Consider the following 24,865-nt stretch of genomic DNA (forward strand, 5'->3'; position numbering starts at 1 on the left):
ATGTACTGTGAAAAATCCAAAAATGTACGGGTACCCTGTACTAAGGTGCATTGATTTAAATCGCGATTTAAATAAAGTTATTTTTAATCACTAATTTAAATCATTTTAAATAAATAACTTATAGAATAATGCACATAAGGATTTTGTAGACATCAGAATCACTCTTGGTGAAAGTACATTAATCTCGTAATCATTTAGTAGTGTTTATTAGGCTCTAAGAAAGGAAACAGAATGTATGTACTGATGGGGTGAAGCTCATACAATGTAAACTGCAAACACACTTAAATTTATCTTGATTTAAAATTCAATAATTTTTATATGCAAAAATAGCAAACATTTTCTGGAGAATAATATACAAAATACTAATAATTTTAAACCGTAAATAGTGTCATTTTCATTAAACTGTAACTAAACATGGCAGCTGATATTTTGCAAACTACCATTTAAAAAATTGCCAAAATTCTGTTACAAAGACTATAAAAGTATTTTAAGTTACAATTATATAGTATATCCAAAATGTTTTATTTTTACTGGAAGAAATCTTACTGAAATTATTATAGTTTCATTAACACATTCAACAAACATTTCCATAGTAGGTTCATAAATACAGTATCAGAAACAGGAAAATGTACAATGTACCAGAAAAAGCCTTTCTATAAAAAAATTTAAAAAAACATGTCTGGTGCCAAAAACCATACAAGCAATTTGAAGTGTGTTTCTTTAAATAAAAAATCTATTTAAATAAAAAAAATATCAAAAATGATTTTTATCCTCCCTGCACTGCACCTCTCCCCCCCCCCTTTCTTCTTGCCCCACTGACCGTTGAGAAACATTTATGTGGGCTAGTACTATTCCACCAGACCTCGCAGGGTATGTCTAACATAAACTGCATTTTTATTTTTGGAACTAAAAAATAAATATTGGTTTCCGCTATCCTCTGAAAAACCTGCGGACTCTCGTTGACTGGCGCAACCTGACAGAGGCTCTCTCGCTTTCATCACAATAAATGAAGAATTCCAACTCAAAGAATGGCGAAGAAGATAGGTGTTGAAGAAAACAAAGCTTCTAGCACTCACAGTACTTCAAAGGGAGGATTTCGCCTTCCATATTCAAAGGAGAGACAATTAAGTTTCATTTTACAAAGCTTAAAAAGACAGACCGGATCGTCTGCCAAACTTCAGTTGAGATCAGTTTTCACCTTTTCCTTTTCAATTGTTTTGTAATCCCCAAGAATGAAAGAAGCAAGCCAGCTGCAGTTGAGTTTTCTCCAAGTTTTGGTTTTCAAAGACTCCATTGCTTAAACAAGAGATGCAAAAAGTTTACGTAAAGAAGTCATTAAAGTTGAAAGCGTTGCTTTCAGTTATGTATTGCTTCACGACAGCAAGCCTCAGATAATTTTTATGTATATACGAGGCACGACCAAAAAGTATTACCCCCACTACTGATTCATACCGGATGCCGCCTGCGTATTCTTCTGCTGACACAGTATTTGCCAATTGACTGGCGGCAGAAGTGTATACAACGAGGGTTTAGAAAAATAGCTCAACGTATGTATACCTTCAGAGTTAAAAGGTTTTGTACAACCAACTTCTTTCGTTTTATGTTATTACCAAATGGATACTACCTTCAGAGCGTTTCTAGTGTGTATGTGTGATTTGTTGTTTTGTCCACTTTATGCACAGAAAGACTAATAGAGACTGGACCTAGAGTTAAAGAGAGATCTGAACCACTGTACTATGTGACTCCACCGGGTATCCAACTATGTGTATGTGTGTGTGGTGGGGGGATTCCATGTCAAAGTAGGTAGGTGTTGACTCTTGACATCTCGGATTTTGACCAGTTTGGTAAGTGTGTGTGGATCTTATTTAAATGAAATGCATTACAAGTTTTGAATCCCTTCCTCTCCCTCCACTTTCAGTAATTTTAAGAGGTTGCTTATTTACGAAACACGGAATTATTAAATGGTTATGTGTCGACCTCCGTGGAGGAGTGGTTAGCACAGCGTAGTCGGCTCCATAAGTCCCTGGTTCGAATCCTGACCATGACATGGTGTTCCTTGGTGATTGTTCCCTCATTAATTTCGGGATGCTTTTTGAAAGGAATACAAATGTCAACCTCTTTTCCATGTAGTACACCCTGAACTGCATTTTGCAGATTAACGAGGTTCTGGCGCCTTGACCTGCATCTAGGATAATTCTCTGTAGACATCGTCGCAATTAGCCAAAAGTGAACATTGATTGAGTTGGTGTTTTAAGTTCACTTCATGCACAGTAAGGCTAATCGGTACTGGACCTACGAGTGGGATCCGAACCAGTATGTGCTTCCACCGGGTATCGAACCCGTTACCCTTTGACTACAATGCGACGGCGTTACAACTACGCCATCAGGGAGGGCCACCAGAAGTGGAAGAAAATAACCTAATTCAATCAATCAACCTTCATTAATTTTACAATATCATCACTCATATTCATCGTCGCGATTAGCTAAGAGTTGCAGAACAGCGAAGCTACATAACAAAATCAAATGATTAAATCTCTGGAACAAATTGAGGTAGGAAGGGGGTATAGAGTCAATGATAACTACCGATATATGAGCTTACGATCATTTCCCTATTAATACCTGCCCCAACTTGTTCCGTAACGAAAAGGCCCGGCGACATTTTGCAAAGTTGACGCCATGAAAAGACGAAACACGATTATTACGGCATTGTAAACGACGTAACTCAAGCAAACAATACCAAGAAGAACGTCGCGTGTGTCCAGAGTCAGAGAACGAAAGCACTTGTCACAGCTTCGGTCCACGGCGCGCTCACCCCTCGCCAGTCCATTTTCGCTGCTCGCGGAAACTGGGAAAATGAGTTTATGGTTCTAATCCAATTTCCTGCTCGTGAAAACAAAATCGCAGGAGGTCGAAACGCCACGGAACGGTCACGCCAAGTATGAAGATCGAGCAAATAAAATCGAGGCAGCGGGGAAAGAGAAAAATTCCGACAGCCTATCATCACATGATTTGCACTTCCGTCAAGTAACATTAATGGTAATATTTGAGTGTTACGTCTTGTTTATTACTAGTTTATTTTTATCCACTGAGGATCAAACCTGGTAAAGTAAAATAAACAAAATCAATATATAACTGTGACATTGGGTAAGCACATACAGGGTGTCCTAAAAGTCCCGCACCATAAAATGGTAAAATTGTGATAAAATTAATTTTGTCGTTCTTTGCAGCCGCCGAATTGACCCCACGCTCACCGGATATGAATCCGATGGACTATGCTCTCTGGGGACATGTTAAATCTCTGGTGTACAGCGTGAAGATGCACGATATGGCTCATCTTCGCACAAGAATCAAGGACGTATGCGAAGCCATTGGCCCAGATTACGTCCCCGTGTGCTCAACAATTTGCGATTCCGCCTACAAACATGTGTGGAACTCAAAGGACATCACATTGAACAAATACTGTGATTTTGCCTATGGTGCGGGACTTTTCGGACACCTTGTACACAAAAGTACAGGGTGTCCGAAAACAAATAAGTAACTTGTAGAAATGGCCAATATCTGTATTTTTCCTGCTATACCATGTACAATTATTTAGCTAGTTTCAAAATATGACATTACGAACCTCTAAAGTCATAGATTACCCCCCAATTGGCAAAAAAAGTCCAAAAAACGTAAAACTTTGTTTTCTTTAAAGCATGCATTTATCGGATAAAACATCCATTGAAAAAAGCCGGCTTTTTAAAACTCTAATCCAGTGTGGTATTTGAAAAAAATCCAGTAGGGGAAGATTCTAGTAACTACCTATATACTAGTACTAGACTCGAATTATATATAGCCTATATACTAGCTGATTAGCTGGCGTTGCCCGGGTATTTATTTATCCCAATCTTCTATTAGACAGGAAAATAATGAAATAAGGGGTGTGTTGGAGTTGAACGTAATTGGGAGTGTCACTATTCATTTTAGCGACCCCGAAAACTATGGATTCCACACTAATATCGGTCGTTTTACATCTCACCCTCTTCCCACCCCCACCCCTAGGGGTGCCAATGTAACTAATTTTATTTACAGGTAAATGTAATCGTGAGTATCACAAATTAGCTTAGCGACTCCGAAAAGTATGGATTCGACACTAATGTAGGTCATTTTTAACATTTTATTTCCCCCCTCTAACCCCCCATGCCGATAGGTGATGAACTTGGAGTTGAATGCCATTCGGAGTGTCACTATTCATCTTAGCGAGCCCGAAAACTATGGATTCCACACTAATATCGGTTGCTTTCGATTATTTTTACATGTCACCCCCTTTCCGCCCATACCCCTAGGGGTGCCAGGGGTGTCATACCACCACAGTATCTCTTTCCAGATTGGAAGTCATACGTGTACCAAGTTTGGTTCAAATTGCTCCAGGCGTTCGAGAGTTGTGCCGGAACACACACACACACACACACACACACACACACACACACACACACACACACACACACACACACACACACACACACACAAATACATATATCCATTTTTATATGTGAAAAACGTACAAGTCTTATACGTGTGTGTGTGTGTGTGTGTGTGTGTGTGTGTGTGTGTGTGTGTGTGTGTGTGTGTGTGTGTGTGTGTGTGTGTGTGTGTAGTTCTCCTCAGAGCCCAAAAATTGACACACACCCTTCAAATACCCACCGAATGCTGGGAGACAAGAACTGCCTACTAATTACAAAACAAAGTCAAATTTCCCTGTGACCAATGCAATATTCCTAGAACACCAAATTAAATAAATCACACCGCCCACTCCACGCACACGCGTTTTTTGCCAATGCAAAAGAGGAAAGCTCCGCAGCTAGGAGCCGATGCATATGCATAAAGTAATGGCGGGTTGACGTAATCTAGGGGAAGCGGAGTGCCGTCACAGGTATTTGAGCAACGCAAATAAGCCAGGATGATTTGTGCCTTGCCAGTGATGGGCGGAGTGGAGTCTGATGTATAGCATATTTGCCTATCTTCGTTGATCACATCAGAAATTAGAGCATAAATCAGCTATTGTTGACGATCGACACACTGTACGCAAAGCTTAAATAATTGTAATTGGTTCGCGCGGTAGGCGGACGCGAATACAAAACAATGTCGCTTATGGTAAAACTATCAGAATGTCAGACACGTTCCAGGAAAGTAACAACATAATTGGCCATTAATTATCCACGTTTGATAAATACTTGTTACTGACGTGCTCATGCGTTATCAGGCTGCTTTAAATATTAAATAAATATGACATACCAGGTGTTATGGCAATGGTGCACGTTGAACATACCGTCAACGTCCGTGTATTATACGCGCATACCAGGTTTTTGATTGATTGATTTGGCGTTTTAAGTCCACTTTTTGCACAGTAAGGTAATTGGGACTGGACCTGCAGTTTAAAGTGGGATCCGAACCACTATGTGCCTCCACCGGGTATCGAACCCGGGACCCCTTGATTACAAGGCGACGACGACGTACATACTAGAGATGGCCAAATCCGAATAACATTTTATCCGGATATCGGATACTCTGATATCGGGATTTCAAATATTTGGATATCGGATATTTGATCAGTATTTCAAATATCCGGACATTGGATATTCTGATTTCCGAATTATCGAGATTATCAGGATATCCGAAAGTGTGCAGTATCCTTTATAGGGGCTATCTATATATTCCTTTATTCGTCATTTTCGTATTTCACTGTACAGATTTTCTACAAATCCTTCATCAAATCTCTTCTATCCGCATATCCGAATTATCCTGATATTCGGATTATCCGGAATATAAGTTACATCCGAAACGAATATCCGTTACCCGGATCTTGTGGCCATCACTAATACATACATAGTAATGTCGAGGCATGTATACCTTATATGCTATGTAAAAAAACTTGAGGTCTGACTATGGAAATGTGGAAGGTAGCCTCATCTGAAAATGTTACGCGTGTCAGGAATTCATTGTCATCATCAATGCGTGATAGCACTTCACTAGCATAATCAAACCTAGCGGGTTTATCACTGCACTTTAGTTTCTGAACAAGCTGTAACTTGTAGGCTCTAAGCCTTAACCTTTTATGTACGATATCATGCACAGTAGAACGTGGAATTTGAAGTTGAGAACTAGCACGTCTCACAGATTTACGCGGGCTTCTCTGGAAAGCTTCCTGAACTGCAACCACTTTATCCTCGCTCACACGCTTCCGACCACTACCTTTCTTCCTCAACAAAGACCCTGTTTCCAGCAATTGTTTATGCCATTTAACAATGTAATGACGTTCTGGTGCTTCCTGTCCATATTGTTGCCGGAATCTTCTTTGTACCGTTACAGGAGACCTTCAATTCTGCAAACCAAAACCAGCAATCAACTTTCTGACGAACAGTAAACGGCGCCATTGTACAGACTACTCACGAACAAAGCCGCGCGTGCGCTTAATTATGTTACGATTTTTTCCCTTCTGGTGGTAAAAAAAATTCCTTTCTTCCCTCTTCCAAATAAACGTTATTTGACATTTCTATCGTTAACGATTGTTGAGTTATTTAAATTCTTTATTGGTACATTTTTTCTCGGACACACTATACGAAAGTATTGGGAGTATTACTTACACTTTTCCACATAAATTGTCCACGAGGGAGTTTGCGAACAATGGGACTCCCCGATGATGTACTGCTAAGCTGTCGCCATGTAATCAAGGGACCTTGGGCTCGATCCCAGACGTTGGCACACGACACAGGGGTCGGATTCCATTTTAAACTAAAAATCCAGTCTGTATGAGCATAAGGTGGACTCTCTCTATCTCCTTTTATCTAACCCTGCTACTATTAGATGTATCAACTATCACATCAATTCCTCCATTTCCCCAAAATATCAAACAGATTCGACATGCGCCTGTAAATTACATGCAGTAAGTTTAGTCTATATGAAGAACCAGTTGTGGAAGTTTGTACGTGTATATCCCCATATGAATGAGTTACGAAAAAGGAAACGAGGAAATCTTTCATATTTTGAATACTTCCCGCATGAAAGTGCTTTTTCGTCGCCTGTCGCAAGGGCAACCACGCGAAGCACGAAAGTCAAGTGGGCTGCATAGAATCCAGGATACTGTCTAAAAAAATCTTCCTAGAGCCGCTGTAACAGGCTTGACGGTGATGATAATTTCTACTAAGCCCCTCGACAGGTTAGGTTTGCAGCAGATTTTATGTATTAAACCACGCGAGAATGGCGCTCAGCATCTCCCATGCAAGTCTTGCCTCAACTGCCGAGCTGTTCATATCACTCACAGTGAGACACGTTTGATACGCTCACAACAAAAAATTGAGAGAACACTGAAATCGTTTTTCTATCCTAAATTTATATTGGATATGTTTTAATATCTTTGTATTTTTCTTGTATTTTTTATATGCCCATAATATAAATCCAATTGGGTTATACTCTACCCTGGTGATCTCTGGAGCAACCGAACGCAAAATAAGTATCTGCGCAAGAAGTGGTGTGAGGGGGTTCGACCGACGAACGCGTGATAGGGAAAGTGAGTGCATGAAGAGGAAAATGCGACTGCAGCAACTAGCCTCTTAGGACCAGTGCGTACTGCTTCGCTCCGCACACTTGTTTTCTCCCCTTCTGGATTGTTATGGGCGGCCTTGCTCCACACATTCCCGGGATAGAGTATAGGCAGACCAGGTTTCAACTAATACTGGCCCATTAACAAAATAAGAGTTTGAAGAAGGAAAAGGGTATAGATGATGAATAAAGCATGTTAAAACGGCCATACCTTCCCAGGATTCGAATCGGAGAACTCTTTGCTTCACAGCGCGCTGCAATAACATAGATAGGGAAACTGAATGAATCAGAAGCTGTCCAACCACGAAGTTTTGGATTTAGTGTTCCCAATAGTGGCAGGGTGGTTGTGCTTGCAAAGAGGTTCTTCACATGAAGTGAGATTAAGTAAGCTTTCATTCTGTTGGGTGAAATATCGGTAGGCTTCTGTTTATGTTTTGTTGAAATAAGGAAGTGTCCATTGTGGGAGTTGTATGTTAAGCTGTCTTGTCAGTAAAAAAAAAGGTAAAGTGTTCCCCTGTGCATAGCACCACGCCATGAAGGCGTATAGGGGGTGTGGGGGTAACGCCCCACACTTTCTTGATCCGGTCGTGAGTGGGGGTGATGTGATCAGCATCACGCCCCTGACCGCCTTTACCCCCCAGGGTTTCCCCCAGGTACCCATGTTATTCGACGCTGGGTAGGCGCCGGGGCCGCTTCCACCGTTAGAAAAGTTCCCGGATTTGAACCGGCCGGGGATCGAACCCGGGACCTTGAGCATGGTAGTCAGACGCGTTACCGACTGAGCCACCGCGGCCACCTTGTCAGTAAATCTATTGTTAAATGTTAATTAGTGGTCTGTTTATTTCTCACGTTTAAGTATGTATAAAACGCGTGCGTATTAGCCTGCGTATTTACCTTCGTACTAAAGAGCGAGTGTCTTAATTAGTTCCCTTTGCAAGGAGTCCAGAACTGCCACTCTTCCATTATTTACGCTAAAATCTTGTTCAACTTCGTCGAAAGCTTTTGAAAAGTCTTCTTAGAGTTCTTAAAGTTGTCCAACTTTCCAACGACTTTTCCCTTGGAAATGCTTTTTGTTTCGGAAAGGCATGCTGATATTCGTAGTGCCATAAGCCTAATGTATTAGGGAGAAAAAACAGGAAACAGGGCATCGAATTTCGTGCAAAATGTTCTAGGCAGAATTCTAAGCCGATCAGAGGGAGTAACAGCACGATTCTCTGAAGCAAGAAATGATTCCAAAAACAATACGTGAAAATCAAACGGAACTTGGCAATGCACCTTAACTGCTAACAAAGAATCCGACTGTCACGGAGCGGTCAACACAAATAAGTTGGGGTGGGCGTATGAGAATCTTTGAAAATATCGAATTCAACATTCGGGGCTCGATGTGGTGTTACAATTTGTTTGGCTTCTAGAAGATACCACTCCACAAAACTAATGCATTAAAGCGGTAATGGAGAATCTGAGTACACGGGTCAAGATGGTCAGTCAGAAGGAGGATTTCAACTCGTGAATCTCATGATCATGAGTACCACACACAAAGAGAGACGCAGTTTTAGTACATTTTTTACGCTTCTGATGAATCGTCACAATTTTAAAGCGGAAACAAATATTCGTTAAGAAACTCACACGTTGACTGCCATGAGACCGAAAAGTTGGTCTCCCGTATCGCCATTCGTGAAACCGTGATACCCACTTTTGTGTCTCACGTCAGCAATTGTTTCAGGCCGCGATACCCCTACATGGGTTCCACTTGTCATTTGCTAACATGATCAAATATATTGTTTTGGCTCCACAATGTTACACTATTATCATACCCTGGCCCTAGATAGCAACCGGCGATTACAACAATGGCGTACAAATGGCCGTAACATTGTAGTAATAAACCTAGTGTTCTGCGATTATTTATGATTACTTTATCTCTTTGTTGATTTACAATACAACAATTGATGCGTTTTTTAACGCATTGTTGTTTGATATTTGTTATATTTCAGGCAATAATTAAACAAAGAAGGAGAAAAATAAAGGAAGACGAAATTAAGACTGTATTCCGTGTGATTGAACGTGTAGATTGCATTTCGTTCAATATTTTATGGAGGATGCACTTCTGTTGTTGTATGTTCTGTTATTCTGTTGACGATGTATGAACAAGAAGCATAATACTGGACGAGCTTGATAGTTCAAGTGATGGAAGTTGGTTATTTGAGGAAACAGAAATTATACTTTTAATAAAAAGGTGAGACACAGAAATGGGTCTCATGGCCCTCTGAACAAAATTTTCTTCTCCAGGCCACGATACCCAAAACTGGGTTTTAAATTTAAATTGAATTTTCAACGGTTTTTTGGCTTGTTTTGAAATTTCTTGTGCTTTACAGATCTAATGACACCAACTTGATCCATTTTCACAAATTGTTTTTACTTGGCCCCACGATGTCATTCACACAATCTGGCCTTGGCAGTCAACGTGTTAACAAATATTTTACACTTGACAGAATTTGCAAAAACTTTAAAGCCGGCATAACAGTGTGTTATTAAGTACAAACTTTACAACAGGTACAATTGTTCCTTAAAAACTATGTTATAGAAAATATGTAAAGTTCCTTTCAGAAATCAGTGTATATTCTATAGGCCTCCACGTGGCGTAGTGGTAAGGAGCAGCCAGACGAGAGGATTCTAAAGTGCTCCTCCCCCACAGATCTTTTCCCTCGGCGAGCTGTCTGTGCGCTAGATGGTTATAGGAGGGGGGGGGACTTAGCATTACGCTTATGAGAGAGTATTATTTTACTTGCTCTCTTGGAAATATCAAATTTCCGATGGCGTAGGAAACCATATGAACGGAAAGAAGACACGTTGAAGATTTTACTGTTCATCGAAACAGTAACTTAAAGTTCTTGCGTATTTCTTTCCATGAGGAATGCATGCTATGAAAATTCTTACTCATCGTGTCTAGCATAATAGCTTGAAAAATTGCTTCCACTTGTAACATAGGGCGAAATACATACTCTCTTCTATCACCGGCTTTCTTAGTGTAGCATTTCTCATTCCGCGGATATTTAAAGTAAATGCATATCTGGTGCGGAACTGACTGTCTTCGACTTAAAGAAAAAAATCAACATATCCGAAATTATGTTACAGTTCTGCTAGGCTGCTAGAACAGTCAGAATTGCCGGTCGATGGATTTGAACTACAGAGTATGAGTCTATCGCTAGTGCAAGTGAAGAATGGCGCTGAAAGTAAAATTAACTACATAATGCCTTGTCTGGGCATTGAAGCGTCGTCTAGAAGCAGTCAACGATGAAGAACCGCGCGTGAGGATGAGTGATCTCTGTCGCTGAAAGAGCGCATTTCCTGCAAGAGAGCAGAGTTGTCGACACGTATTTAGAATCCTCACGACTCACACAATGAAGTCTCCTGCGTTTCCGTGAGAACTTAAAGATAAACAGGAGAAGAAAGGAGATAAAAATAGGACGAAACCGAAACACGAGCCGAACATAATCACGGCAGTTTCTCCCGACGTGATACCAATGCGATATGAGAGAGCAGCAAGGGGTATTTGTCAAGTATAAAAATCACGTGATATTTCTTTCTCTAAGCTTCTCTAAGGAGGAGAATCGCTCCGAGAAGTCTCCTGTTCACAAATCGATGAGAACACGGGGTGGGGGGCAGCGGTAGGGGGATGAAAACGTCGACGCCCTCCTTTGGAAAGAAGGAAAAAAACTCGGTCAATGGGTAAGACGGACGAGAGGGGATTATTACTCGGCTCTTGGTTGGGAATCGACGACATTGCCTCTTTCCGAACGAGTTGTGTTCTTGCCAGAAGATGGAGAGCGTTTCGATTTGAGGCTATGCAGTCGAAACAGATTTATCTTGGCGCTCGAAATTATTTTCTTCCTTAAATAGGTGAACACCAAAATTAAATTTCCCAGAAAGTCAAAGTGTAGGGCTACGAAATACTACAAAATGAACCAAATCGGTGAGGGGGTGTATTTAGCTATTCAAATTTGAAATCTCAACGTTTGAGCAGTGTTCACATTTTGTCTCTGAACAAATATTCTAATTCTCTATTCCTTCCTCTTAAAAGTGGGCCCTATTTCACCTCTACCTTGCCTACGCTCGGAGTGACAGCCTTTCAAAAACATTATTACTCTTTGAAAAATCCATTTTTTCCCACCCCCTAAAGCTACAAAAATCAAACTTTTCAGAAACTCTCGAATGGGAATCCGTTCTGGCTCAAAATGAACCGATTCCGAAAATTACATCAAAATCTTAGGGGAAATGGCTGAGGGATTTGACGCACAATAAAAATATAAATATTTCAACGAGAAATGCAGGCCCAATAAGAACTCGAACGTGAGTCTCTGCCAAACCGTGTCATTGGCCTGAGCTACCGAGCCAGCCCTGGTTTCTATCTAACAAGAGACCGGGTTCGAGTTTTAGTCGGGTCTGCAATTAGTTGGTTGGTTGATTTGCTTTATTTTACTTCGCATTTTCGCCACTTTTGACTAATCGCGAATATGAGGATGAGTGATAAAATTGATGAAGGGACACTCACAAAGAACATCCACGCCCAAGCCGGGATTCGAACCCGGGAACCATGTTATCGTAGCGCGCTCTGCTAAACACTCCGCCACGCAGGTCTCAATTTTCACTGACATTTCTGCGTAGTACATTTCATATACATGCGAGTGACAAATAGTATATGGTAATAAAATATGTCGAAACTATGTTTGCTGTCGAAACATAAACGAATCAGCGGCATTCCACGAAAAGTGGTCCTACTCCATGTAAAAAAAATTAACAAATCTGTAAATTATTTTACAGTTTTACATTGCATTATGGTTTAATTTTTTCTGAATGCATAAATTTTCATATTTCGCCACCAAAAATGATTAGCGACAAATGAAGACAAACCTTGCTACATTTTTAAAGCGTCACACACGTAATACATTCTCGTTATTGCTTTTCGTGACTTCATACGTACTATGTCATCATACTCGAGTTTTCTTTCATTTGATAGCAGGCACAACAAAGCAGGGGTAGAAAAAAATACAGGGCGCCTGAAAATTTTTACCTGACAGCTAAATTTTCAAATTCAGTGCAACGAAAATATATAATTTTAATAAAATCGATTTCGCTTATGGAAATATCCATTACCTTAGGACCATGAAAAAATTCAAGTAAAATTCCCGGTTTTCAAGGCGAACTTTCCAAAAATTCAAGCAGATGTTTTCTCTATTTCACCCTTACGTATTACCTACCGCCTCTCAACATCCACACACAAATATCTTCATAATATAAAGGGTCTATGTGATTCCACCATGCAAAAATTATAATTCAATTAAAATATTTAATTTAAAGTGCTGAGTTTCTATTTACAATGAGAGGCGCAACCACAAATTTTTGTCCGAGCGGGCGGGGAGAAAACGCCAGGATAAACGTAATAATAATAATAGTGTTAATAATAATGTTATTATTGTAACATTATTATTATTGATTTGTTTTATTTTACTTCGCTTCTTGTGTCACGTTTGGCTAATTTGCGAAGATGGGGATGAGTGATATGATGAAATTGATGAATGGACAGTCACAAACATCCATGCCCAAGCCGGGATTCGAACCCGCCGGGACCAACATTGTTGTTGTTATTATTAGTAGTAGTAGTAGTATCAAAGACGTTATTATCCTCGTAAATTATGCAAAAATGGGGTAGAAGTTGGTGCTAAAGCATTTGTGTTCGAACAAACGATTTCAATTATTTCTTCAACACATGGCACAGTAGTTCGGATCCCACTTTAACTGTACGTACAGTCCCGATTATCCTTTCGGTGCATAAAGTGGACTTTCACCACAAATCAATCAATCAATTTTACAACATTTTTTCACTTAGATAGTTCGGCGCCCAGGGCCGACTCCCACCGCCCCCTAGCTGTGGTTATAAACTTGATAAGACTAAGAAAAGGAGGGATTGCGAGAGAATTTGTAGAGAGATTCTATAACAAAAAATATTGTTCTTTGTGACTTTGTAAGTTACAGCAACTATTATTATTATTTGAAGTATGGTTACATTTAAGCGTAGAGTCTATTTTACACTGATGATCTAACTATAAAAAACAGCTCTTTGTCCTATTCGCTTTATTGTACTTCGCTTTCTTGTGCCACTTCTGGCTAATTTGCGAAGTTGGGGATGAGTAATGATATGATGAAATTGATGAATGGACAATCACAAACATCCATGCCCAGGGCGGGATTCGAACCCGGAACCGCTGGCGTCGTAGTGCGATGTGCTAACCACTCCGCCACGGGGGCCGGGAAATTAATGTTAAGTATACAGTTATGCAAATTGTATATAGATATACAAAATATGGAAATTACAAATGTATGTAGTTTAAAAAAAAACATACGTAGAAATAATAGTAATGTAATAATAACAAGAATAAAAACAATAATAGCAATAATAATAATAACAGTTTCTGTGACTATGCCCCCCTCCCTCTTGGTTTACCTCCATCTTAGTTGAATTCATGGCTTTCTTAGATCATATTTCCAAAGGGAAAAGCTGACTCCTGATTGACTGATTTTTCTACCCCAGCCACAAAGTACTTCATAACTCTATGAAATCAGGTAGTTCTGAATATCGCTTGCCTAGAATCTTAAATTTTAGGTGCGAGTGTCACACACGTATAACTCACCTGCACCCAAAGCATTGGCCACCCGGGCAGCGGCGCTCTTCTTGAGGATCCTCTTGGCCAGGGTGGGCGTGGAGCTCCCCTCCTTCCTCCTGGAGGGCCACATTGACGGAAGGGTCGGTCGGCTTCAGGCTCGCGGGAGACGCGTGGCCTGTCGCTGGCAACCGCCACGAGACGGACGTGACCTTGGTTCGACGCTCGAAGCGCAAATGCCAGCGGAGAGCGGAAGCTGCCAGAATATCAAGAATTCCATGCACTGGCGACGAGGGTAGGGGGAGACGCAAGGCACTGGGAAAAGTTTTCCAATAACTGGAAATGTCACGTTATTATCCGATCCAGAAACGGCCACGATTGTTCACTCGACGAGAAGACCTTTCACAAAATATGGTTGCCTCTGTCAGAAAATGCACTCATTTTATCCCAGGGACAATTGTACGCTCAGAAACTTTTCAGCAAATATGTTACGTCAGAACAGGCATAAATTTTAAAGCGTGCACAATAAAACGATTAAAATCGTTTCAGTAAATATGTTACGCTCTTGTTGGAATATGCACAAATTTGACGTAAGGTACGATTGTTCGCTAGGTAATGTTTTAGCAAATATGTTGCGCTTCTGTCAGAATATGCACAAAATTTACAGCAAGCAAACTGTTCGCTAAGAACCCTTTTAGTAAATATGTCACGCGTTTGTCAGAATATGCACTGATTTTTTCACGTACAAATTTCTTAGTAAATATGTTAAGCTTCTGTCAGAATTTGCACATGTTTAACATCAGTCACAATTGTTCGCCAGGAAATGTTTTAGAAAACATGTTACACTTCTATCAGAATATGCACAAAATTTACAGGGGCAAATTGTTCCTTAAAAAGTATTTTTAGTAAATTTACGCGTTTGTTAGAATATGCACAAATTTTCAAGCAGGCACAATTGTTAGCTACCAATCATTTTAGTAAATATGTTACGCATTTGTCAGAATATGCACAAATTTTAAAGTTGGCAAAACTGTTAGCTGACAATCCTTTTAGTAAATATGTTCCGCATTTGTCAGAATATGTAAAAAATTTCAGCGGGTAAATTGTTCGCTAACAATCCTTTTAGTAAATATGTTACGCTTCTGTCAGAATACGTAAACACTTTAAAGCGGACACAATTGTTCATTCAGAAACGTAATAGCAATCACGTTAAACTCAACTAGCACAATTTCACAACATACACAATGGATCTATCTCCTTTCGACGACTTAGACGCACATGTGCATATGTTCAGATTGTAAAGTCCACCTCTAATCTCGCTTGTATGATGCTTGCAACCTATCACAACGGTCACTTAGCACAGCACACTGTCAGTCGAAAAGCACGTATCTTCCCCGCTGCGGCCGCTAACGGTGGCTTGCCATGTCCCTCACGGGGACAGCGAGGATGCAGAACCGAGGTTGGCGCGGTCCAAGGTCGAGGCAAGACTGAAAGGGAGGTTGGTGGGGCTTCCTTCTCGGGAAGCCTGCGCGCAACAGCCGCCACGCACGAACACACACGCTCGCAATCCCACAATATTCGTTCACCTCGTGACCTTTCGCGAAACTAAAGTGTCTTCACTACCTTCGTTACCTTCTATTGACGTTTCCAGCTCGAACGTAAGTGCCGGGATTAGCGCACGTCACTACGCGATTCGCGTCTTCCATTCACCACCGGCGCAGGCAGAATCTACTGCCAGGGCTTGAACACGTGGAAAATATTGATACGTGCATAGGACTTCCACTCGGAAAATGAAACAAATTAGGATCATTCCTAGCCATTAAATATATTCCCACATCATTCCGCAAAGTTTTAAGCTATTTTAGCTCTTTTCACAGTATTTTTTCTTAATGGAAATATGAAAAGCTGACTCAAGTCGCAATAAATGTCATATTTTAAACATATTTTTCTTAAACTCACGAACACCTGTTGTATCAGATTACAGTTTACAAATATGAGAAAAATTCACATTCACTGAATCATATTTTCACCAACATTTCCACTGATATTTGCTGCAGTTCGATTCCCTGATTTCTCCAGGATTTCCAGGCCAATAGAACTGATAATTGATTCTATATATATATATATATATATATATATATATATATATATATATATATATATATAGTTGAACTAGCTTATTAGTACAGAACATTCCCTGATATTCGCTACGAGACTCGGCGGCAAGCGGCCCGGCGTCAGCGCTTGTCTTTTCCGGTGAACGGGGTCCGCGACAGTCGCACGCTACAGTCTGTTTTCTCGCTCTCTTTCCCTTTCTGTTAACGTTGCAGACTGACGCCAGTATAATCCTCCCTGTGTCGTGTCCGTGTGTTGAAGATTGTGGCTTAATATGGCCCCACAAAAGCTTACATTACAACAAAGGATTTATCTTGTCGAGTGTTACTTCGGAAAGAGGAATTGTGGAGAAGTGCGACGACGTTTTGCAACGAAATTTCCTGGTGTTCCCGTTCCACATAGGACCACTATATTAAACCTTGTACAAAAACGTTTAGAGTAACAAGGTCAGTTCCGAATAAAAGTTGAAAGAAAAATGTATACAAAGACAATCCGCACACCATCCGTGAGTTAAAAGAGAGTATTGTACGAGAAATCTGGAGAATTACAGTAGACGAACTTGCACGTGTAAATGCCAATTTCCTTCGGAGATGCCAGGAATGTGTTGCAGCAGAGGGACATCATTTTCAACACCTTCTGTAGTCAAGGTTAGCACACAATGTGAAAACTGTAATTTTAACAGCCGACTCTAGCGACTGTCGCGGACCCGTTCACCGGGAAATACAAGCGCTGATGCCGGGCCGTTTGCCGCCGAGTCTCCTAGCGAATGTCAGGGAATGCTCTGTGGTAAGGGGATGTAGCAGTAGAAATACTCGCTTTCTCCTGTGTCCACTTTTTCAATAATTACAATACACAGACCACGCGGACCCCGAACGTGGACAAGAAGAAGACCCCTCTCGGCCTTCTCTCTCCTGTTCTGGTACCTCCTCACTTCTAGAACGCCACACTCTCTCTCTCCACACTTCCCAGATCTCCCAACAAAAATTTCTGGGGGGAGAGTTTATTGTTCCAACGAACAAAAGATAACCAATTACTTTTAATTTCAAATATACTTTACTAAGAATAATATCGAAAATACACATAAATTAGTGTAGTTGTGAGTGTTCAATTGTATTTCTCTCTCAAGAGATCATTAACAAATCTACACCAATACACACAATAAAAGTAAAACAAGAATGCATAACAATAATAACTATGAAATCTAATTGATTTATATTACCATAAAGGAAAAGCTAAATAAGAATTTAACATAATAAAACCACTTCAACTAGTATTTCATAATTTATTAACATCTTTAACCAGCTAGTAAGGGAATTAGTTTGATACGTTATAATATCTGATATATGTAAAAGTAACAAATTATTTTCTTTGTGTAATTAATAATAATAATAATATATTTTTAATTTAGTAATTAATTTTTACTTTCAATAACATTACAAATATGTATATCGTCTCATTTATATGTGTGTTTGTGGGGGAGGGGGTTTATAGATTAAGATCTTTCTCCCCCCACCAGTCTTAAATGATTTCGCACCCTGCCATAAGACATTGTCCAGAGCAGACAATCGAAAAAGATAGACGAGCGATTTGAAGACTGTTGTAGGAATGAGTGCTGTTATAAATTAAAAAAGGATAGCATGGACTAGACATTGGCTCGAAACAAAATATTGTAATCAATGCGTACTAAACAAGTTCTTTTTTAATGAAGTCGTGTATGCATATTCAAACATGAGTTTCGCAGGATTCACTCATAAAGAAAATATTTTGTTCAACTAAATATGTTACACATTTAATACAATTATACTAATAAGGATTATCATTATCGGCTAATCATATCTCATCGCTTTATATAAATAACTAAATATTAATGAACTGAAGACGAATGCACATCAACTCTTGTTTTTCATTTATCGAGAAGAGAAAAAAACCCACCAAACTTGCTCTCGATGGGTGACACTTGAATGCCTCGCCGCTGTCTCCTGGCTTTCGGGACGAGAGGCCGATTGACTTTACGATACTGGGTCAACACTGAAAGTTCGGAACTCTCGCGAGGGATCGAACCTGGAACCGCTGGCACCAAAGGCAAGAGTGCGAGCCATTCGACTAAGCAGGAGTAAAGCTCCAAGTGGACCCACCAGGCGCTAAGCACGTCCTCCACGAAAGAAGGTTATTATCGCATAAGGCATCTCGAACTGCGCAAAGGGGTAGATCTCGAATTCAAGGAAGGAAGAAGTCTTTAAGAAACAATAAAAATAATAAAAACCACGTTCGTAAACCCATAAAAAAAAGAAACTTAAGATGCCGAGAGATACAACTTTCTTACATCAGAATTCAATCTAGGAAACCTTCCTACGCTCCAGTGTGTTCACATGCAAGGCACATCTGAAAAGACACCTGGCGGATCTCACGCTAAGCTTTGTAGGTGGATGTCGCTCGAGATGAAGGAAGCAGTTTTCCTGCGACGTGGAAAGCGCATCGCCACTCGAAGATACCATACGCTTCTCTTAACAGTTCCCTAACTGAAAACGCATGATGGTCCTGGCAAATTTTTCATTGCGTTGATCTAGTATAAATATACAGTGATATATGAAAATGAAATAGATGGTTGTGGGCTGAAATTACCACGGCGAATATTTTACATACATGTTTCTACAATTATTGTCACATTAAAATTATTACCCATTGTAAACGCTGGAGTGTAGCACGATCCAGGATGGGAGGCTCGAACGAGTATGTGCAAGCGAAACTGATCACATGCAGTACTCTACTATATGTTATCCCAGTACCGAGCTTTTACATGGAACGTGTATTCCTTATATGGGCAAACAACTTCAAGTTACGGCCGCAACTACAACTAAAGATGCAACCTATTTTTCACGTCATGCATTTCTCCGATTCTGGAATATTGCTCTCCAGTCTGGGCCATGGCTTCCAATACAAATCTTTCTAGCATGGATTCAGTCCTCAACTTCTTTACCGCCATTGTTCGTCATAGAATTCCTTCTCTGCGGCATCTTCAGAAACCTGACATCCTGACTACTTTGAACATCCAGTTACTGCAGACCCGACGCGATATGGCCGATATGACATTTTTCTATAAAATCATCAATGGAAATGTAAGATCTGAATTTCTACTTAGAGAATTCAACTTCAGAGTTCCCTCTCGATCGACCCGAAACCCTGAATTGTTCCACAACTCTACCGCTAGGCTTTCCCTTATACGGCGCTCTCCGATCCACAGGCTGCCACAGTTCTATAATAAACTACCCACAAACATCGACATTTTTGCCCCTGAAAGTATCTTCCGATCCTCTCTAAGAACGAATATGTAAATCTTTTGTTTGTTTCCTTGTTTATGTCTTATCTGTTTATATGTATCCCTTTTTGTTTTTACCTTAACTTGTTCTTGATGATTTATTAGAATTTTCAGTGTAAAATGGCCTTACAAGTGCTGTATCTGAAATTTGAATAAATATCAAAATCTTCAACCTGTCCTGTTCTCGTTCATGTGTTTTTCTACACCATCAGAAGTTTGATATTCCCAAAAGAACAAGTAAAACAATATTCTTTCCTCCCCTTCCTTCGACCATCAAGCGCACAGACCTAATTTTCTCCAGCTCGCCGTGATGAAAGGTCGGTGGGGGAGGAGCAGTTTGGGGTCCTCGCGTCTGACAGACATGGAAACTGTTCCTCGTTCCCTTTAGTGCGGCATACGACCAAGACAACTCGCCAATGTGTAAAACCAGACCAGACTCACTCTCCGCGACTTTTCTTGCTACCCCGCCACCGGAAGCCAACTGTTGTTCGCTAACTCAACATTTTATTACCGGCTCGTGACATTGGCATACCAACGTCGTGCATTTAATGCATTTCAGATTGTGTTTCATTCGGCTGTGAAACTGTGTAAACAATTCTGTGCAGCTGGATGTTATCTGGGTGCCCCCAACCCTTCAAACACACACACACACACACACGACCAGATTCAAAGCTATCGCCAACAAATACTAAAAATATGAGTTTGTTCTTCCGTTAATGCGGCTCGTATTGATCGCGTATCGCCATGCCGATGCTTGAATGCGTTTTGAATGTACTCTTGCTTCGTACAGCAGCAGAGAGGCCGTGCTGTGTCTGAGTGGACCACGGCAAGAGCTGCTGAATGCAATCAACCGGCGCCGAAGAGTACTTCGTCCACGCATGTACATTCTCCGATGAAAGCGCCTCACAGCTAGAAACGGAATACTTTTCGATGAATTGTGAAATCTGTGGACCTGGTCAAGGACAAGCGAAAACAAATGAAACAGGGCCTGTCAGTCGAACTATATTATAATTTAGAAGCTTATGGGCATTGTACAGGGTAGCGCAAAAGTCATCATCCTATTTGAACTGACCTTTATTTTGACATCTTGTTGTTTATATCAGTAGTGTTTTGTCAGTTAAATAGAAGATACTCACGAAATTTCTTGTGGGCGAAAATGAATAAGTATACCCCACAAGAACGTGGAAAAATTGTGACAATTTTGCGTGACACTTTTCCGGGCAGAGTAATATCCCGTTTTGGTGATTTGCCATGGCCGGCCAGGTCCCCCGATTTGACCCCTCCAATTTTTTTTTTGGGGGGGGGGGCGGGGGTATTTGAAGTCATTGGTTTATGTGAATAAGCCAGAGACGTTACAGCAACTGAAGGACAATATCCAGCATGAAATTGAAAACATTTCCCCGCAGTTTCTTTCCAACACCATGGAAAACGCAATAAAAAGAGCCCAAATTTGCATCAATTGGAATGTTGGTTATTTATTGGATGTTATCTTTAATAATTGAGGACATAAAACTTACAAGTATCAAAAAAAGTTTAACACAAAAAACCTACTTTGTTTAATTTAAAACCCAAGCTATACGCTAAGAAACTCAGGTGATGATTTTTGCGCCACCTTGCATAAGATATATGTTGCTGAATTTCATTCCGTTTAGAAAAGAACGCATAACCATTCGAATCTTCCACGAAGGTTATCCCACTTTACTCGAACTGAGTGAAATGAATATGTAAACACTCACCAAAGAACATGCAAATACAGTACTGTCAAGTCTGCTACCTCCAATGGTTGGTTTGTTGATGTAATTATTGCCGCCTATTTTATTTGTACTGATAGGTTAGCCCCGACGTGGAGAGTGGTCTACATTATACTCGTTGATTTGACTGAAATTAAAATTATGGGTCCAGCTCCTTAGCATAGATAAAATCAACACATGTCTCGGAGCACTAATATATCCTTACCTAGATTAAAAGCTGAGGCTGTAAGGGGGAGCTCAGGACAAAACACACGACAATGCACAATCCTACAGATGATTACACTGGCTGTAGGTCCAGACCAGTGTTGCCACAATCTGAGGGAACAATTTTCCTTTCCAAGGGGCAAAATTTCCCTTTTTGAACTATTTATCCTCTTCACCTCAACAAATATAATAATAATAATAATTATTATTATTATTATTATAGCAGTTGTAGTAGTAGTAGTAGTAGTAGTAGTAGTAGTAGTAGCAGCAGCAACAGGAGTAGTAAAATTTTCGTTGGTCCATGTTCGTATGAATTGTAGAGATATGGAGATTATTAAACCGAGAAAACATCGTCATGTTAATATTCACACTTGTTTATTTCCTGAACTTGTCCGACCAGCGAGTGATTCCAAGAATGCGCTAACTTGTAACTTCCGTTAAACAAGGAACTGAAAGGCAAACGCCTGGATCTAAACAAGATACATCGTGTTCGAAAGGTTTAACAACCTTTCGACGCCTGAGATTATAAAAGCAAGCTCCTACCAGGAGCTGGCTCTCTTTTGGATTTTGACACTCATCGACGTTACATGGATAATTAGTCTGATTACTTGACAACACATTACACTGCTAACTACGACGATGGAACACGGAGTTACCGCTGCCTAGCATGCTACAAGTCGCAAGGGATTGCTCGGTTTGGTGAGCTGAGGGTCGAAGGATAGAACCTTGGCACCTGCCACGATTCGGTCTGCAAGAAGCATCAGGACAAGACAACACACACACCTACCAGGTATGAACAAGCGTGAATAACCTTTGCACCAACTTTCCATATCTCTACCCTCCTAATCGGAGCAGGTTCAGCCAACAGATATTATTAAGCTCTACCTAAATGTTTAAATGAAACACTGAGCACTGCACACTACACCACGGAGCGGTGCAAAAGTGTACCCATATATGCTAGCTTGTAGCCAGCCGAAGACATGGACTCATAGTATCTCAGGGCTTGCGGGGTTTAGTATGGAAAGGTCAACTTGTAAAAGTTTATTTATATTTATACACGCATGTAAATAACCAGTTTAGCACATACGCTCTTAAATCCTCCTCAGTGAGGTACCTGGGCAGTATTAGTATTCTTATCTAATTTAGGGGGGGAACCAACTAGTACAGGTAACCAATAGGAACCTGGGTAGTCGTCACGTGCCACGCCGTCTGGGGACAACATGCGAAAGCGTCAATAGCGAGGGACGGGCCAAGGGGCCCGCGGTTTCACAAAGGTGTTGGTGTGAAAGGACGCCGCAAAGTCAATCCAGCTACGACAAGGGAACGGTTCGGTCCCTTGGCATGTCCAGTCAGTAGCAAGAGACGGCAAGGTACAAAGGGTAGGTCTGGAAGCACCCAGGAGACTTGGGCTTGGGCCGCCACGACCCAAGGGTAGCACATCAAGCTCTTATGGGGCAGACCAGGTAGGTAGGAAAACTGCTTTTTTATTATTATTATTCTCCTCCTTCCTTCTCAAGGAAGCTATTGGATCCTGGTAGGGGAAACTTCCAGACTAGATCTGGGAACCAGGTCTTTCGCAGTCGGCATCTGGCAGTCGACTCAGCTCCGGGCCTCGCTGCTTTGTTTTTATACTGTTTGGTGGCAGCACTGAGGCGGGTGGAGAAGACCGGAACTAAGCCGGCTGCAGCGTTGCAAACTCCCTTCAATTCACGAGATGCAACTCGTGCGTTATAAAATATCAAGTTTAGCATTGTAAAAACCACTAGCATGTGGCGATATAAACTTAACACTTGTGTGCTAAACTGAACACGTTACATTAAAGAAATTACAAGATAAAGAGATTCGACAATGCAAGTTACAAATTAAACAACAATTACTGCACAAAAGATAACTGAATGCGTAAACCACGCAGGGTATTTAGCATGCTTTCTTTAACCAAAACGTGTGTGCCATAACAATATATGCTTCATGCTTAACAACAATGCACTCAAAATTAGATAAAAGATAAATCAAAAGCGTAAGCCTCGCAGGGCATTTCTCAAGCATTAATAATTATATATTAAAGAATATGGCTATCACGCAGGATAGCTACATGTGATGACCACGCAGGGTCGTTACATAGTAGATTAGACAAAGTTCCTATCATTCAGAGAAATGGCCTATATTTTATCAATAGTAGCATACAAGGGAAACAAGTAGATTTACTTATTGACGTGGGTTCCCAAATATCAATTTATCCCTCCCACCTCCTTCCTACTGAAAGAAAAACATACAAGGTAAAGTCCACAATCCAAGGTGTGTCTGGATCGAAACTGAGTGTGTCTGAAATTGTAGTTCTTCCTATCATAATTGGAAAGCGTAAATATTCGCACCCGTTTAGAATTGTAGATTCAACAAATGTCCCTCCCCTTTTAGGAAATGACTTTTTACGAACGCAGAGGTGCGAAATGTCGTTAAAAGACAACACAATAACTCTTTATCATTTAGGACGTACTCCAAATTATAGTATTTTGAGATCAAAGTACAAGACTCACAAGGTGTCCCATGACATATTTAGCCAGATCGAAAATGTAAATGTGTATGAGGGAAAAGCTACCCTTTCAAACACAGTTCAGTTAAGTCCACGATCCAAGACTTATATCAATTTGAACATTAACACTACCACACCTAATACCCCTAAGCCTGTACTTTTTACACCATCTGCTTCCCTTATGCTCAAAAGTCATATAATTTAATGCTTATGCGTTACTTTTTCCCTAATATGAAGAAATTTGTGTACGATAAGGTTCGACATTGCATCCCTTGTCAGATCTCAAAGAAACCACAAGGTTCTAAACCGCATACGCTGCAAACATTTCAACCAGCCCAAATTCCTTTCCAACGAATTCATATTGACGTATGTGGCCCTTTAGTCTCTTCAAAAACGCACAAATACAAATATTTCCTATCAGTAGTTGATAGTTGTACAAGATACGTCATTACAGCTCCTTTGGCTAATCATGATGCACAAAACATAGCAACAGCTTTAGTTGAGAAAGTCTTTTTAGTCCATGGCATCCCGGAAACGATCTATTTAGATCGTTCAACACCCAATTCAAGTTTACTTTTACGGGAGTTAGCTAATATTACAGGCGTACAACTAAAATATGTAGATACTTGTGCACATTTCACGAATGGTTTAGTTGAGAGTTCATTTAGTTACTTAAAGAAAGTCATGAGAGTTTTTGTGTTGGAAAAGAAGGCTT

At 40.4% G+C, this 24,865-nt stretch overlaps 1 protein-coding gene across 5 annotated transcripts in view; it reads right to left on the reverse strand.

Annotated features, from left to right (window-relative positions):
* Positions 1-24,865, reverse strand: part of Dyb (Dystrobrevin) — a 162,873-nt gene that overhangs the window by 112,918 nt on the left and 25,090 nt on the right. For 3 of the 5 annotated variants that reach the window (XM_083113310.1, XM_083113309.1, XM_083113307.1), the window contains exon 1: positions 14,265-15,576. The exons of 1 other annotated variant lie outside the window; for it this stretch is intronic. In XM_083113310.1, coding sequence (XP_082969436.1) covers positions 14,265-14,367 — 103 coding nt within the window. In that variant the 5' untranslated portion in view covers positions 14,368-15,576. Of the gene's footprint in view, positions 1-14,264; positions 15,578-24,865 lie in introns of those variants that run through there. One more of the 5 variants, XM_083113308.1, reaches the window with a different exon arrangement.

Source organism: Lepisma saccharinum, chromosome 27, assembly GCF_977018435.1.
Source record: "Lepisma saccharinum chromosome 27, izLepSacc3.1, whole genome shotgun sequence".
Lineage (NCBI taxonomy): Eukaryota > Metazoa > Arthropoda > Insecta > Zygentoma > Lepismatidae > Lepisma > Lepisma saccharinum.